The sequence below is a fragment of the Bactrocera neohumeralis genome, chromosome 2 (genome assembly GCF_024586455.1).
Source record: "Bactrocera neohumeralis isolate Rockhampton chromosome 2, APGP_CSIRO_Bneo_wtdbg2-racon-allhic-juicebox.fasta_v2, whole genome shotgun sequence".
In the NCBI taxonomy this organism is placed as follows: Eukaryota; Metazoa; Arthropoda; class Insecta; order Diptera; family Tephritidae; genus Bactrocera; species Bactrocera neohumeralis.
Genome location: NC_065919.1, coordinates 76,869,523 through 76,885,775, shown reverse-complemented (window position 1 = coordinate 76,885,775; position 16,253 = coordinate 76,869,523). Strand labels below are relative to the sequence as shown.

Below are 16,253 nucleotides of genomic sequence, written 5' to 3'. Positions count from 1 at the left end.
TTCCCTAAGTCTACTAAATGTTTCTCAAAACCATTGCCAGCAAGCGACTTGTATTTATAAATATATTTAAGTTGCTTAAACTAATCACTATGTATGTGCTGCTAATGCTTAGTCCCTTCACCTGCTTTCTGTGTGTGTTTATTTGTAGTATAAATTTCACTAAACATAACTGTATATATAACCTAAACACTAACCTGTTGGTCGTTGTTAAAACTATTCTCTATGAAATTCTGTTCCAAATGATCATCACAGCCAGATGGCAATTCCTCGCAGCCAATTTCATTCAAAGCGCACTTAATCATGTCCACCAACTTTTGTTTTTGCTTCTCTTGGCAACGCAACGCATTGAGGTCCTTCGATTGTCTGCTGTTTTTTCAAAGTCAAATACAAATAATTTTTTCATTTTCTTTTTCTAAAACTAAATAATTACACCTACTTCTGACTGTCTTTGGGCGATTGTATGCCATTGCTGGCGGTGCTGCCATTGCGCGTTATGCTGCCGTTCGCTATCGGTGAACCGCCATTCGCATGCTCGATCATTTTCAGCTGTTTCTCCTGGCAATCCTTCACGGACATTTCCAAGTCAATGAGTCGCGAGCGCAGCCAGTCGACTGTGAGATTATCAACGGTGAGCGTATTCGATTGCAATTTGCCGGGTATATCCTCAATGAGTGCGTCGTCGAACTGGAATACTAAGGGTGTGGTGGGGGAGGTTCTATAAAGTGAATAACTATTATTATTGACGGGGTGTGTACTTTGCCGCACAAATGGTTACTTGTGTTTCTCGGTGAATTCCCGATATTCCTCACTGGGATTTATGCTGTTTATCACATTGTCGATGCGCTTCTGGATTTCCTTGAATTTGTCGGATGTGAGGTCACCATGCTGGCTTGTCTCTTGCAGTATATTCTTCCACAATAGTATGAAACTCTCCTGCACGGATTGTTGGTGCTCCAACAGACCGGGTAGCAATACTGTACGAAAATCTTTCTCCACCTCGACGGCTTCGGTGATGGAGAGTACATATTCGTTGTGGGTGAGATGTAGTTTGCGGCAGGCTTTCTGGTATTTATCGCGTACATCGTCCAATTTTCGACCACCGCGACCGGCTGTAAGAGTACAGGGGAGTATATAGTGTTTATTAGAAAAAAAAAAAAATAAATGGTTTAGTAAGTTTTTATATCAAATATATACAATATTTAACAAAATAGTTTATCATAATTTTCTATGGTAGAGATAATTCTTTTAGAAAACTTATGAACACTTTTTATTGCGTTTTTAGGTTTTAAAAATTTTCAGTTAAGGGAAATCAGAAAATTTAAAGCGTAAGTGGTTAGTTATTTAAAATAAGAAAATTAAAGATTTTTACTCATAATTACATTTTATGTAGTGTTCCTCAAAGCGCGTCCGCAGTGCCTTGTAACCCTCCAGATGTTTCTGATATTCTGCCTTCTTGCGTACAACTTCGTCTGTGAGCTGAAAAGAGAAGAAAACATATTTATTAGAACTCTTATCTTAAATGTTATCAACTATAAATAAATAAATAAATAAAAAATTTAAATGCCCTGAGCAATAATACAAACTATATACATTTTATATTCTTCGAGACTTTATTCATAGTTTTTACACTGCGTGGATCAAAATTCTGTTTATATTTCAATCAAAAGCTTCCGGAATTCCAGCTGCTCCGCAAGGATGAAGGAGTGGGCAGGGATAAGTATTGGCAACAACTCCAAGGCATGCGCCATGCGAAGTTGCTAACAGGTGGTTACAGCCTAAAAAAGTTAAAATATGTAATCAACCTCCCGAGGGACAAACTAAGGCTACTCGTCGCCTTCTACGCTGGTCATTGTAAGCTAAAAAAATTTGGAGCTTCTGAGACAGGGAACCTGAAATTCCAGAACACCTGATAATTTGCTGCACAGCAGCCTGTAGACGCAGGATAAAGGCTCTTGCATCTATGTTTCTAAATAGGGATCAAATCGCCTCAATAGCACTTAACAGTATATTGGAATGGTGGGCACAATAGACCTAAAGTCCCGAGTGATAAAATTACTAATAATGTTTTCTTTTCTAACAAAAATGTTGCATTTATGGCATAAATTTTATGCTGCCCTATGCTCGGACTGACAAAGTAGCTTGTTCTTTACTCAACATGTTTTCAGGTTCGATTGTTCTTTTCTTAACCCTTTCTTTACTCAACATGTTTTCAGGTTCGATTGTTCTTTTCTTAACCCTTTCAGGACCGCACATAAACCAACTGTCAGAGATTATTCTTGGTTTTCTGACTTAAACTGCCTGAATTAACTATCGAAGTTTTAGCTCTCTACCTTGATTCGGTCAAAAATTATTGAAAGTTGCTTATAAACTTTGGGCATTTAGAGCAATATTTGAGTGATGTAAATATAAGCAAAGAAGAAAATATGTATACAAGAGATTTCTCTTTACTTATCATATAAATATATGTTTGTTTTATATTATGTTAAGTGTGATAAGAAAAAAAACAGTTTTTGTGCGTATTGCTGTATAGATGAACACCAAATTTTAAGCATTTTGAGAGAGGTGTTCCGGTTTTACAAAAACGGCACCGTCTTTTCTCTCCACAAACTGTTCACTGACGATTTTCATCACATCGCTTTGACATGTTGAGTTGAGGGGTTCTTCAACAACATAACGGCGCTTCAGACTAGACGCCTCTGAGGAAGAAGGTGAAGCCGAAGTTTAGTCGCTTTCTATATTTTGCATAGCGCACTAGAGCACTCGCTGTTGTTTTGAGTAGAACTGGAAAACACCGGCGTAGCGCTTAAGAGCTCAGTTGCGATTTCCATCAGGAATTTTATAAGTGACACATGCTTAGCGTTTGGATTAAGGATTTTGAGATGTCTCCGATACAGGAGCCAGGAATTGAAAACTACTGTGCCTAGGCTACAGTGAAATATTTTCATGTACCACATATTGAGGCGATGTTTCACTTTATATAGATCCATAAGTATGTCGGCAAGATCAACTCCTCATATGTGTTTATTGTATTTTCAAACAATAACCGGTCTCGGAACCTCAACAAATTTTTTTCCTTCCCATTTCAATGCTTACATGCCTCGATAGGTTCATCTCCCACAAATGTGGACGATAACCGAACTGGCTTATCATCCAATTTTGTATAATTTGTCATCATTATTATCGCTTTTAGATGGCTGCTTCGACTTATCAGAAAAATGGATAAATTTCTTTATTTTCTCAAATTTATTTCTCGGCATCGAATCTGTTATTACTGTTACTTTGAGCTCTTGGGACCATGCCATTCTAAGAATCGGCAGCTAGACTACCTTCCTACGGGAGTTTGTGAAGAGGCGTTCTTGCCCAATTTGGTCTTGCGAAGTAATGCTTTACAGCGGCCGGAGTTAAGAGTTTAATACCTAGGCGTACTGTTCCGCAAGTCCAGTAAAGTTAAATAATACTAACTGGGCGTGATTCTGAAAGAGCTGTATCTGAATCTATTAGCGGGCAATATGAATCGTGCATGCTATCTTTCTACAGCGGCAGTAATGTTCGCCCTCCGAAACCCTAAAAAAAGCAAACCTATTTCTGTGCAATATCTATAAATAGCATTATTTCGACTAACAAAAATGGTTATAAATACGACCAAATTCATTTACGCAATTGATTTCCAGCTTATAAAACCGAATTATGGCAACTTCTTACCGCAATAACTATAATGACAACATCTGCTATGGGAAAATCGTTACCAGCCGGCATTTATGTCATATGCCTTATGTATGTTAAATAAATAAATAGCTATGCATACATTCATATTTATATGCAAATTCCCAAATACCAGCGTACCAGGTACTTGTGTTTATTTATCAATTTGCCCGCTGATCGTGTGTGCTTTTAGCCCAAATACCCAGAGAAAAATGTGTAGCTATGAGAAAGTGCAAGTTAAAAATAGCAAATGGTGTGTATTTCTGCATTAATTTTATTAGCGGCACTCTTGTTAATATGTTAGTTATTGTTGTTGTTGTTACCTGTTACCATTTACCGGCATTTCGCAACGGAAACGCTATAAAAAGCGCGCGCTAGCTGAGCAGACATGCGAGTATCGAATTTAATGGTGATAAGCCAATAGCCGGTGCAGCAACAACAACAAATCACTATAACACTAACCCACAAATTGGACACATTTTTATGACAACTTACCCAAAGGCAAGTATGTGTGTGTGTGCGAGTGTTTTTGTAATATGCACAACACATTGCCTCAATTATGGCAAAGTCAAGAGACTTTTAATTGAAGCTCACTTTTACTTGTGCATACCAATTGCTGAGAAACAAATGTATGTATAATGTAGTTGCAAAGCGTTAATTTATGTATGTGTGATACACGTGTATTAACACTTGAGAAAAGCTTCGCGGCATCTCGTATTTTGCTTTTTATTTAACCCACTTGTTTTAATGCAATTTACAGTAAATTAGTATGTATGTATGCACATAAGTGCATATATGTATGTATGTTGTAAATACATACGCTCTGCACATATTTATAAGCGTATCTAGCGTGTAGGCATTAAATTTATTTGTCTTTCATCCACATATCTTCGGCATTGTCGCATTTTTGCCGCACCGTACGTGATGAAGACCACGTAAAATTGCAACAAAACGCATTCGCCGATTTTATTACGTTTTTAATTGACTACACGCGAGTACCAAGCGTTGCACAGCGTCTTATATTGCGGCTTATTTAGGGCAATTATCGTTGAGCTGTAGTTGCTTATGCAAAATAATACATATTTGTATGTATCTATGTTTATATGTATGAATGTATAAGGTATAATGGTGAGTTTTCTAACGCAAACATTAAATTGAAAAAGATTAATGGGGAATATTTTTTTTATAGTTGCAGGTATTTTCAAGTGAGTTTTAAGCACTTGTTATTTAATAATGCAATTTTGGAACATTTTACATTATATATAAAGGTACTTTTGTATACAAATACGGTATGTGTTTTGAAAGTGACAAGGAGCAATAAAATATTTAGCTATTAATAATTACGGATTCAGAAAGGAGAAATGGTGGCTTTGAAAACCAAAGAATTGTAAATTCTTATTGACTGCTTCATAGATAGATTCAAAGGCCTTTTGGATAATGACAACGTGGTAGCGACGTTTGAAGCTCAAAGGTGAACTTGATCACTGGCAGTGCCATTGGGGCAGAAGCAAAAGTCAAAAGACAACAAGTCACCGACTACTGCAATGGAAACGTTAAAGAACTGTGATGTAGACCTATACCCATTACTCTTAGTTTTCTTCGCAAATTCAGCACACTTTTGCCGGCTGAAGCCGAATATGCTTCAAGATAGATTGATCGGCTTGGCGTTGCTGCACACATAGCATGACATTGAAGTAAATGGAGAGGAAGTTCTCGAAAGATTCTCAAAACTAGACCCACATTGTTTTGTTTTGTGAAATTTTTCTATTCCATACACGAACTGACAACAGTATTAAACATTGCAATAAAGTATGTCACCCGCACGTCTACGAATTATAATGTGTTTTTTCAATTTAGTAGGATTTGATATTAGAAGGTCGATTTGAAAATTGTTCACAATGCTATTAAACTGTATAAAGACTACTCTATTTAATACAATAATCTTCATGCATTTACATTTCCAAAAAAAGACTTTTGAAATATACGAGTACCAAATTATTTACTTGTAAAGAAATGTAGGCGAATGGATAAAAAAATAGTAAGACTTTTAAATTTAAATTTCGCGCGAAAACTCATTCGTCGAAATATTTTTTTCTAGATTGGTATGACTTTTAGTGACATCTGTGCTAAATGTCATATCAAAATAATCATTAGTGTTTAGTATACGCTTGTCTTTCTGAAGTACTTAAAGTGCATTCGGCGATTTTTACGATAAGTGAAATTATTCAACAAAGAAGTTTCATTAAATTTTGTGTGCGGAATTAAATTTCTGGTGCCGAAACGTTGAGAATACTGGAAAAGACCTTCGGTGATAATTGTTTGTCGCGAGCAAGTGTTTTGATTGGTAAAAATTATTCAAAGAGGGTTCAGAACGCGTTGACGACGAACCACATCCAGGACGGCCATCAAAATTAACTGATGATCAATACGTCAATAAAATAAAGGAATTGGTGCTTGAGAATGGACAATTAACTGTCAGGGTCTACTGGCATCGTTAGAATGTTGAAAGAATCAGTGAAAACCATTTTGTACGATTTGGGCCTAAGAAAAGTGAAAGCACGATTGGTTCCAAATCAATAAATTTTTTCGAAAAATGGAATCGCTTTAACGTCTGTGAAACAATGCTTTGCCACAATCGATCGAAAATCGTGGCAAAGGTGAGCCGAAGGCGAAAAAACACGTCAGAGCAGGTCGAAAGTCAAGGTTATGTTAACAGTTTTCCTCGAATAACGAGGTGTGGTGCACACCAAATTCCTTCCGACCGGCCAAACTGTCAACAAGGAATGCTATTTGAGTGTTATGCGTCGTTTGCGCAAAGCTAATCGTAAAAAGAGGTCTTAATTATGGACCGATAACTGTTAGTTTATGCATCACCGCATACAGTATTGATTATTCGTGAGATTTTCGACAAATATCGTGCCGCAACCACCGTATTCGCCTGATATAGCTCCGTGTGATTTCTGGCTATTCAGCAAACTCAAACATCCGCTCCGGGGAAACCGTTTTGAGTGAATGGCTACGCGCATTGAAGGCTGTTCCGGATATTGACTGACAATTTTTTCGAAGATTAGAAGGATCATTGCCATAAGTGTATTGGAACCAAGCGAAAATACTCTGAGGGGACGACATATGTAGATTTTTAAGAATAAATTAAAAATTTTAAAATTTTGAAAAAGTCTTAATATTTTTTGTCATAAGAATGTTAATAAAGAAAGCACCATAATACTATTGAAAATGGAGCAGAAGATCTTTTTGGGCAGGGTTGCACCACGAGTGCTCTCCGTTTGTTTAAGTATCTGGTCTTGTTCGATTCGCTGGATATTAACACTTGACGAATCGAAAACAGCTAGCATTATTTTCAAGTATTTATATATGATTATGAAAATTGATGTTATTTCAGGAAAACTATTAGAAATAATTGATTTATATACTGAAATATGCACTTATAAGTATTTCATGTATATATATATATAAGCATATGTACACACGAGTATCAAATAAAAACGTGTATTTATATAGCATAAGTATATAGTATAGTTAGCGTGCAATTTATTTATGTGCCCGCAGTTCAACACTGATCTCACCGCAATTATCTGTTGCTATTAGTTAATATACTTCCGCAATTTTTGCAGTTATCGCACTTAATTATGCATTCACCGCCAACATAACTGCGCTGCACCGAGCAGCCACAAAGCAATTGCTAAAGCGAAACACTACAATGGCCGCTGCAATCTCAATATTGTGAGCTGCACACAACAAAAACCACACAGCAGCGCTGTGATGCACCCTCATCATCAAACCCATCAACACACTACTCATCCGCATAATCATCATTATTATCGTTGGCATGTCTGCCGCGAACCGGCCATTACTGACTATCGCTGATTTGCACTTCTGCATAGAAGCTCTGCAAGTTTTCTCTTCACTCACACGCGAAGAGAATATGCAACTAAGTGCTGCACTTACCACATGATGATCAGAAATGCTTTTGCCCGTTCTACTATTAGCACTATATTCGTAGTTTCGTTGTTTCACCTACTTCAATCAACAACAACGCTCGTCTTCATTTCGTTTCACGGCTTTTTCTTCAAGAGAAGATGCTTAAGTGACCACAATCAAGCATTCAATTAAGAAATCTAAGTGGTACACATTTTGCTGGCTGCCAGCTGTACTCGTAGTAGACTAACGCTGCTTGTTGGCGCATCTGGCCGACGGCCAAATGAAACTGACCCATTCGTTGATTCGCCCGTAGAAAAACGAAAAGAACACAGGAACGCAAATTCAAAAGAGGCACCGAAGCTTAGCCTTAGCATAGACGAGTATGCTGCTGGCGTTGCGTGCTCGCAAGTGTAGTTTCTTTTGCATTACATTAAGGCTTATTTGCTTTATTTAACATGCAAAGTTCAGTTTGAATCGCGCAGATGCGAGTAGCTTGCCGCCATATTTGTTGCAGTTGCATTAAGTGTGTGGCATGCAGCTGCAACTGCTGTGACCGTTGGCTGACTGCCGTACGGTAAATGTTTATGCATGTTTCTAATGGCGGACAATAAAATTATTGTACGTTTGAATTTGGCTTTTTTTATTGTTGTTGTTATTTTCTATTGTATTTGTTGTTGCATATGATGTTCAAAAGCAAACAATAGTTTCTTGCCATCATTTCGTACAATCTTTTCTATGAGCATTTAGTAACAAATAGCGCTAAGCGATAGTATGAAACTTTAGCTATCGTCGGAAGGTGTATGGCTGTGCAAGTTGTCATCAGAATCAGAAAATTTGGTTTCCTCACCCACCCTTTGTCTTCATACCGGATCACTTTGATCATGAAGTCTCCAAACCGAACTCTGGCGGCCCCTTCTCTGACCATATACCGACCAAGGGGTTGTGAGGGGGAAGAAGCTGTTGGAGGAGAGAGATAGTAAGCTTTACGGATGGCTTAAGGCTTTAGGGGGAAGGTTGGTGGAGGGATTTACTGCCAGAAGTTCGCTTTCAACTCCAGTTTCAGCGTTCTTGTTATTTACGAGATAGATACAAAGAAATGCGAATTTCATGGAAAAATCAGGTTTAGAGCCCCGTACTACCTCGCCGGTGTGAGTTACGATCTCTGATCTGTAGGAATTTAAAGATAAAAACTCACGATTGTAGAGGCCTTGGTCCAGTTTTTAATGTTAATAATAAGGGCTAAAATTTTCAGGGAACTTTTTTTAGGGTATTTCCAAGGAAATTTCGTGACGGGACTGAAAAAAGTTAATAGTTCAAAGAAAAAATAAACACCTTAATGTACATATAGCAGTCCACGTGCGATCTTTTTTACATCAGCCCTCTAACCTAACCTAACATAATGAAATTTCAGAAAACTTTATGTTTTATCGAAAAGTAGTAAAGATTAAAGACTACTTTGGAGAGAATTGATGGAATATATGTATGACCACAAAAGTCCCTGAGTCTGGTTCAATTAACAACTAAGCATTATTCCAAAGTTCAAACGGAAAAATTTTCTTGAAATTATATTTCAAATATTTCAAGTATTTCGACCAAAAATAATTTGTACTGGACTTTAAGAAAGTTTCTTAGTAACTACTGGTGAATGATTAACGATGGTCAGAGCATCTCAAATGCTTCTTCAAATACTGACGCAAAAACGTTATTTTGAACAAATGATATTTTGATCACAATTTAGTTTGGAATAATGTCATGATGTTAAGTATTTCTACTGCCATCAGCATAATTATTTGAAGCCATCGATACTTAAAATTATTTATACTAGAAATTTTTTTTTTAATTTTCGCAAAAGTAAATAATCTGAAGGTATTCAAATTATCTTGTTTATTATTATTTTCGGTGCACGCCCGCTTTTGTTTTGGTTTTCTAATACGTCAAATGTTTTGTTTGTTTTTCACATAAATACATGCATACATACACACATTTTTCGGCTATTTTCGCGTCGTGTTTACTTGGTTTATTCTTAATGTTTGGCCCAATATTTACATATTTACTTTTATCCTCGTGCTTTTGACAAATTTATGATTTTATCTGAACCTCATGCCACATTCAGTTGCGCTAACTCGCCGTGTTGTTGTTTATTATTGACCTCTGTAGCTGACGGCATGTGTATTTTCTTGCGCTTATCTCTCGAGCACATGATCGAGAAATCAAACTTTCATTTGTAAAGATATTTGCATAAAAACAGGTGAGGTTTTTGTATCTAAGAAGTAACGATACAATGTATCTTGTTGTATTTTTTTAGAATATTTTGTACGTATTTTCAATGAATGGAAGAAATTACAGTGCCAGGCAAGTTTATATATTCAGCAGATAAAAATTTTGGGTTTAAGCACTTGAAGTATTGAAAATATGCAATATTCTCAACCAAAAATATGTATTTTTGCACTACCAAAAATGTGACACACAGTCAGCTTTATGACTACCCAAAATTTTTTTTTTTAATATTATTCGTAAACATTCTTCCTCCATTCTTTTTTCAAAAACAGCTTAACCTAATGTTTGCTAGTGAAGCTTATCATAAACCTGTGAGCTACGGCTACTAGACTTCTAGAAACACTAATAAATTTTAGTTGTGCGCCGAAATGTAGGCAACATTGAAGCATAAAATTTTTTATAGCATCTATGACATAAGTATTTTTTGGAAAAGGGGAAAAAATATTTGCTCATTTAGAACTGACTTGCAGGGTCTGAGCACATTTCATTACATATATACATTACTGACCAAAAAACCATTATAAAGCCACATGAAAGTGATAATGTGACAAAATCGAGAGTGCAAGCCATTTAGTTAAATATTAGAGACATTTTGCACAGTGATAGTGGCTACTTGATTTCTCCTGCCTTGTTTGTCACCATGAGCGGTAACAAATGGCGGAAGCCAGCAATAATAGTTACGTTGAAAATGAGGCATACAGATTAGCACTTTGATAGTAAGTGACGCACAAAAAGGCCAGATAATTAAGTGAAAGAAATGTGTAATAAAATAAATTACAACAACAAATTTCACTAATTATAATTTCAGACAGAAAAAGCCAACGCAAGAGGATATAACAAACAGTATTTATGTATGTCTCTTAAAATTCATACATACATATGTATGAATACCATACATATGAACTTATATTGTACCTACATACTAAAATACAAATTAAAATATAATCGTAAAAATTACAACAACATAAGAAACTGAAACCTTCAACTATGCCGGAGGTGCAGTGACACGGCGACCCATTGCTAAGTATGTGTCTTCATAATTTTCGACATGAATCGTCTGCCAGCAGTCGATGTGCTCCTCGTCACGCCATATGTAAACAAACGGATGAACAAGTCACAATCACACACACACACGCACAATATCAATATTTACAAGACGACATCGGTTTAACATCCATATAAATATAAATACATACATATATAGTATGTATATTAACGCGCAGGTTTTTGAAAAGTCAAGTCAACCTCGCAAAGTCTCATCACCAGCCGTGCCACAGGTCTAACTGTGACTGTGGCTGAGCGCGGCTTACGCTGTTCTTTGGAATTGGGTCATTCGTGAGTTAACTATGAATAAATTTACAGTATTTTTCTCACTTGTTACGACTTTTTTGCGGCGTCTCTTAATGCATCTTCAAATTAATGAGTTTTTATTGTTTTAATATTAATTTTCTTTTCTCCCTTTTTGGCTTCAAATTTTTTTTATTTTTTCTGCTATTATATTTGTTTGTGTATTATTTCTTTTTTATGATCTTGTTGTGCCCCAACCCAAATGACGTTAGCCGCCAAGCTGTAAACTTGTTCTCAAGCGCTTGTGGTTTGTATTGTGTTGGTTTTGTAAATGTGTTGGTATTGATGAGGCTAATTTACACTTGTATGATATAAAACAAGTTTAAGGTTGTGTTCGCTTGATAAAGATAAAATTTACATTTTAGATCAATTTGTCGCTTTTAATGATATTTGTAAGCTTCTTCAGAAAGCATAAGTTTTTGTTGAAATGATTTTATAGCTCAGTAGTAGATATGGTTTTTGGTTCATAAGTGGGCGGCGCCACGCCCATTTTCAATTTTTAAAAAACCTGGATGCAGCTTTCTTCTTCTGCCAAACATAACCTTTGTATGGGAAGTGGGCGTGGTTATTATCCGTTTCTTCCATTTTTGTATTTTTTGAAAAGATTTGATTTTAAATGGTTATTTTAGAAGAAATAATTTAAGAGAATAAAACACCTCATAATATACGTTGGTATATATTGTATATAAACAAAGTGGATGGATATATACTCTAACTATATTCAAACCTATATTACAATAAATTTCAGATTCTGTTCTTCTTCTTCTTTACAGTCATTTCTTCTTTTCGCAAATTGGCGCCCATTGGATATACCAAGTGCAGCGAGGTCTTTCTCCACCTGGTGTTTCCAACGGAGTGGAGGTCTTCCCCTTCCTCTGCTTCCCCCGCCGGGTATTGCGTCAAATACTTTCAGAGCTGGAGTGTTTTCGCCCATTCGGACAACATGACCTAGCCAACGCAGCCGCTGTCTCTTAATGCGCTGTACTGTGTCAATATCGTCCTATATCTCATACAGCTCATCGTTTCATCGAATGCAATATTCGCCGTGGCCAACGCGCAGAATCTGTTTGCGTGTTTCAAATATGTGAAAGAAAAGTCGAAGCTTTAAGGGTTTAAATTTATGAGTGCGCCGAAAAATAGGCAATATATTTGTTAAAAATCAATCAATATAAAGTTAAAAATCATCTTTATATTTGCGCAAACTCACAGTGTAATGACGTATTTTTCGTCCCTGTTTATCAATTAATTTTATGGCTCTACATCCAATGGTATATATGAGATTGAAACCTCAGCTCGACCAAATTTCATTCTTTTTTGCCACCATGACGCCCAAAGGTAGGCCCTATTTTCAATGTTTTGTCAATAAAAATATTACAAAAACATAACTTCATAACAATATTAACAAAAATATTTATTGAAAATTTATAATTGAGTGAAATCTTTCTTTTCTTTCTTTCTAACTTTACAAATAAAATCGCTGTCAGCATAAATTTATTTCTGGCAATTTGGTTATATAAAAATTTTAAAATTTTAAAAATCATCCATCAATTTGACCCACATTCCATAAAGATTTGGATGACTAACAGTTTGACGAAAAAGTGAAAATTAATATTTTACCTCGCATTTTCAGGCACATACATACAAAGGCATGCATCACGCTTTATCCTTCACTAAAAATCCATAAGCCATGCGTGGCTTTGATATTTTCACAAGGTCGCCGCTTTTGTTTTTGCACAAAAGATTTGGGAATTCTATGAAATAAGGTTTAAGGTCGAAAGTAAATAATTACACGCTTTGTATTGGCAACAGTGGCCGCCGTTGTATGCATTGGATCATAAATAAATAGTAACAGTGCAGAAAAATTTGCATATAGGGTTTAAATGAATATACTTGTATAATACTTGGAAGATTATATGTTCAGACAAGTATAAATAAATAAGTACATAGTTATATATGAATTTTTAACATAATAAAATATGCGTAATATGCGTCACTACAAAGATTTGACATAGTGCTGCAATAGGAAAGCAAACCTACCACAATAATAATAAAAATTACAAAAAAAATTGGTTTTGCTTAAAAATTTTGACATAATTCACAAAACCAAACAAAAACATGTTTATTTTCAATTTTTCCCCATCTCATTGTATTTTTGCGCATTCAAAGCGCTTGAGTGCGGCAGGTCGTATGAGTAACTTTCAATTTCATTTCAAGTTTAAATCTCATTGTGTGCTACAAATATTTCAGTGGCATTCCAATTCTATTATTTGCTATTGTAACTAGCTATTTTGTTATTGTTATGAATTTTATGAGCACTAATTTAAACATTACAACAAAGTAAGTAGAACCAGTTAATAGAAAAATAGTTTGTTGTGTGCTTTGAGCGGCATATTTTCGAGACAATAGCGAACTGGTCGCTATGTTGCCATACAGCAACACACAACAAAAGATAGCCACTTCAAAAGCACAGTTAAAGATAGTAAACACAGATTAAATTTTTATACACATTTTTTAATTTGTGTGTGTGTGTGTTTGTTGTCTGAAAGCTCTATTCTTTGTTTGAGTTATGACCGAAATTGCAGGCAACAATGCAACAACGTCGCATGCTGTGCTTGGCCGTGAAGTTGCCGCATGTATGCACACACATCTACAAGTGGCTATATTGATTTAGCGGCATGTGTGCATGGTGGCCGCCACTCACAGCAGTGATACTTTCGTTTTTCAGCTGCGATTTACATAATCGAAATTGGAGTATTACGTCAGTTTTGACTTTGAAAATGCTTTTTTTCCAGCGCTTACATCGCATAGTGGCAAAGTGGTACAGCGCCACTTGCGGTCTTACGCGCTGTGCCGATTCGTCATTCATTTTAAACATTTCGCACTAGATAAACGCGCTAATGGCGTGTGGCGAAAAGAAATTTGCATTTCAAGCAAATTAAGCAAATCAATCATAATAATGGGTTATTAGTTAAATGCGAGTGTTAAGCTAGATTTAAAATGCTGAATTAGTGTCACTGCTTTATAGTTTCGATTTGTTATGAAATGCAGTATATTTAACAATTTTGTAAGGTTTATTTCAAAGCTTGAAATTTTCTTTGCATAATTATTCAAAATGCAATTATATATTACTTTATTTCCATAGATGCATACAAGGGTATGTGATTTTATACAATTTTGTTCTCCAGTTACAAACATTTTAATTTTTGCTCTTTGAACTATGTATTTGTTCAAATTCCTGATACTTATATTCAAATTAAACTATAAAATTATATGCAATTTATAAAATTTATTTTCTGACAGAATTTGCTTTGATCCCAATTTGTACTACAGACTAAAATAGTAATACTGGTAATATCAGAAACGGTAAAAAACTTCTAAAAAACACTGAAAAAAATTATTAAATGGATGAAATAGTATGCTTTTTTTAAATTATGGTAGGTTATTAGATCTTCCTATAACATAAACTTTGACTTTTTAGCAATTTTCCTTGTGGTTTTTGTTTTTATGCTGAAAAAGCGGGACTACGAAGTAGTAGTTATTACAAAAGTAGATGCTCTAAAGTCGAAAAATGACCAGCTGACCGGATACACAATTTTCTTAAGTTGCTAGGGGCAATTCAGTTTCTTCAAGCAACACAGAACATACCACAAAGTTACCTTGTGTAGTGTTGGTGATGGACAGATCGAAAAGCTTCTACCAAAGGGCGCTTAATAACATTATAAAGATCATCACAAGGCATCTATCCTTAAGATTTCATTATCAGAAAATGAAAAAGAATGGAGGATGATGACTGCTGGAGCATTATCTCTGCGAATGTTCAGCCTTCAGCCGAGTGAGACAGGACATATTCCTTGGCGTCCAATGCTCCAACTTAAGAAAAATAATGCAGCTGGTATGGAAAATAATCAGATTTTTACCAAATTCACTGAGCTACTGGATAAGGTTTAATTTGGTTACCCCCTGGAAGCACAATGGTGCAAACAAACGGTGTTATATATAAAATTTTCAAAAAATCGTTGTTTTTTGTTATTTTATTTTATTCATGTAAATGCATTTAAGAATACACACAGAAGATTTTACATCCTTTCGTTGACTATTTTCAAAACTATTAGCAAATTTTGAAAAAACATTTCAGATTGCTTGTGAGTACAAGGCCAAACTTTAAAAGCGTTTTTCTCAATATGGTGATCAACATTACTCGAAAACGGCTAAAACTATTAGTCTTATATCTTAACATAAGTTAAAATATATTTTTTAGTAATTAATAAAATGTTTATAAACAATTTAATTTCGAAATTTTGATCTAAAAGCGACTTTTTTTTTATAAACCGCCCTTTTGTCAAAAAAATTTATTTTGCTTATTCCTTCGATTAATTACTAGATTTGACATTACTTTAAAGAAATCTGTCTGTTTTTTCTTTTATTTTAGGGGATCCAGTTCAGAGAGATCAGCTGTAGGCCCTTTACAAATAAATATTTTTACTAATACTAAGTATTCAAATATAGTTAAAAGATACAATAATATGTGTACAATATTTGAATCAATAAATTTAAATTTTTTTTTCAGAAAAAGTTCTGGAAAATTCGCTTTTTTTGGCCTTCTAACTATATAAAACCCCTAAATGATGACTTCAGTGAGGTCGCCTGTCGTCGGGCGCTCATCTGCCTCCATATTCAACCAACCAAATAATTTGGTATTATGTAAAATAAGTTACGTGATAATATCTAGTAAGCTTATTATTTCCGCATGAAGCATGATTTAAAATAATACTAGTAATATAATACATATGTGGGCACAAAGTTCAGAACCCAGTTCAGAGAAATTAAGTACTGTATTAGTAGCACTATAGAATCAACTGCAATACTTCTAAAACCTCAAAACAATCAAAATGTGTAGCTTATGTGAGATAATTTATTTCAACAAAGAAATTATATAAAATTAAACAATTTTCTAGTTCTATGCTATTAGCTCTCATAAGAAACTCTAA

General features: G+C 35.1%; 1 protein-coding gene across 7 annotated transcripts in view; it reads right to left on the bottom strand.

Annotated features, from left to right (window-relative positions):
- The window catches only part of LOC126753480 (tyrosine-protein kinase Fer), a 93,803-nt gene that overhangs the window by 14,552 nt on the left and 62,998 nt on the right, over nucleotides 1-16,253 (bottom strand). For all 7 annotated transcript variants that reach the window (XM_050464999.1, XM_050465016.1, XM_050465008.1 and 4 more), the window contains exons 4-7: nucleotides 1,380-1,476; nucleotides 776-1,109; nucleotides 437-715; nucleotides 195-366 (exon numbers count right to left, since the gene is read on the bottom strand). In XM_050464999.1, the coding sequence (XP_050320956.1) occupies nucleotides 195-366; nucleotides 437-715; nucleotides 776-1,109; nucleotides 1,380-1,476 (882 nt within the window). The remainder of the gene's footprint in view (nucleotides 1-194; nucleotides 367-436; nucleotides 716-775; nucleotides 1,110-1,379; nucleotides 1,477-16,253) is intronic.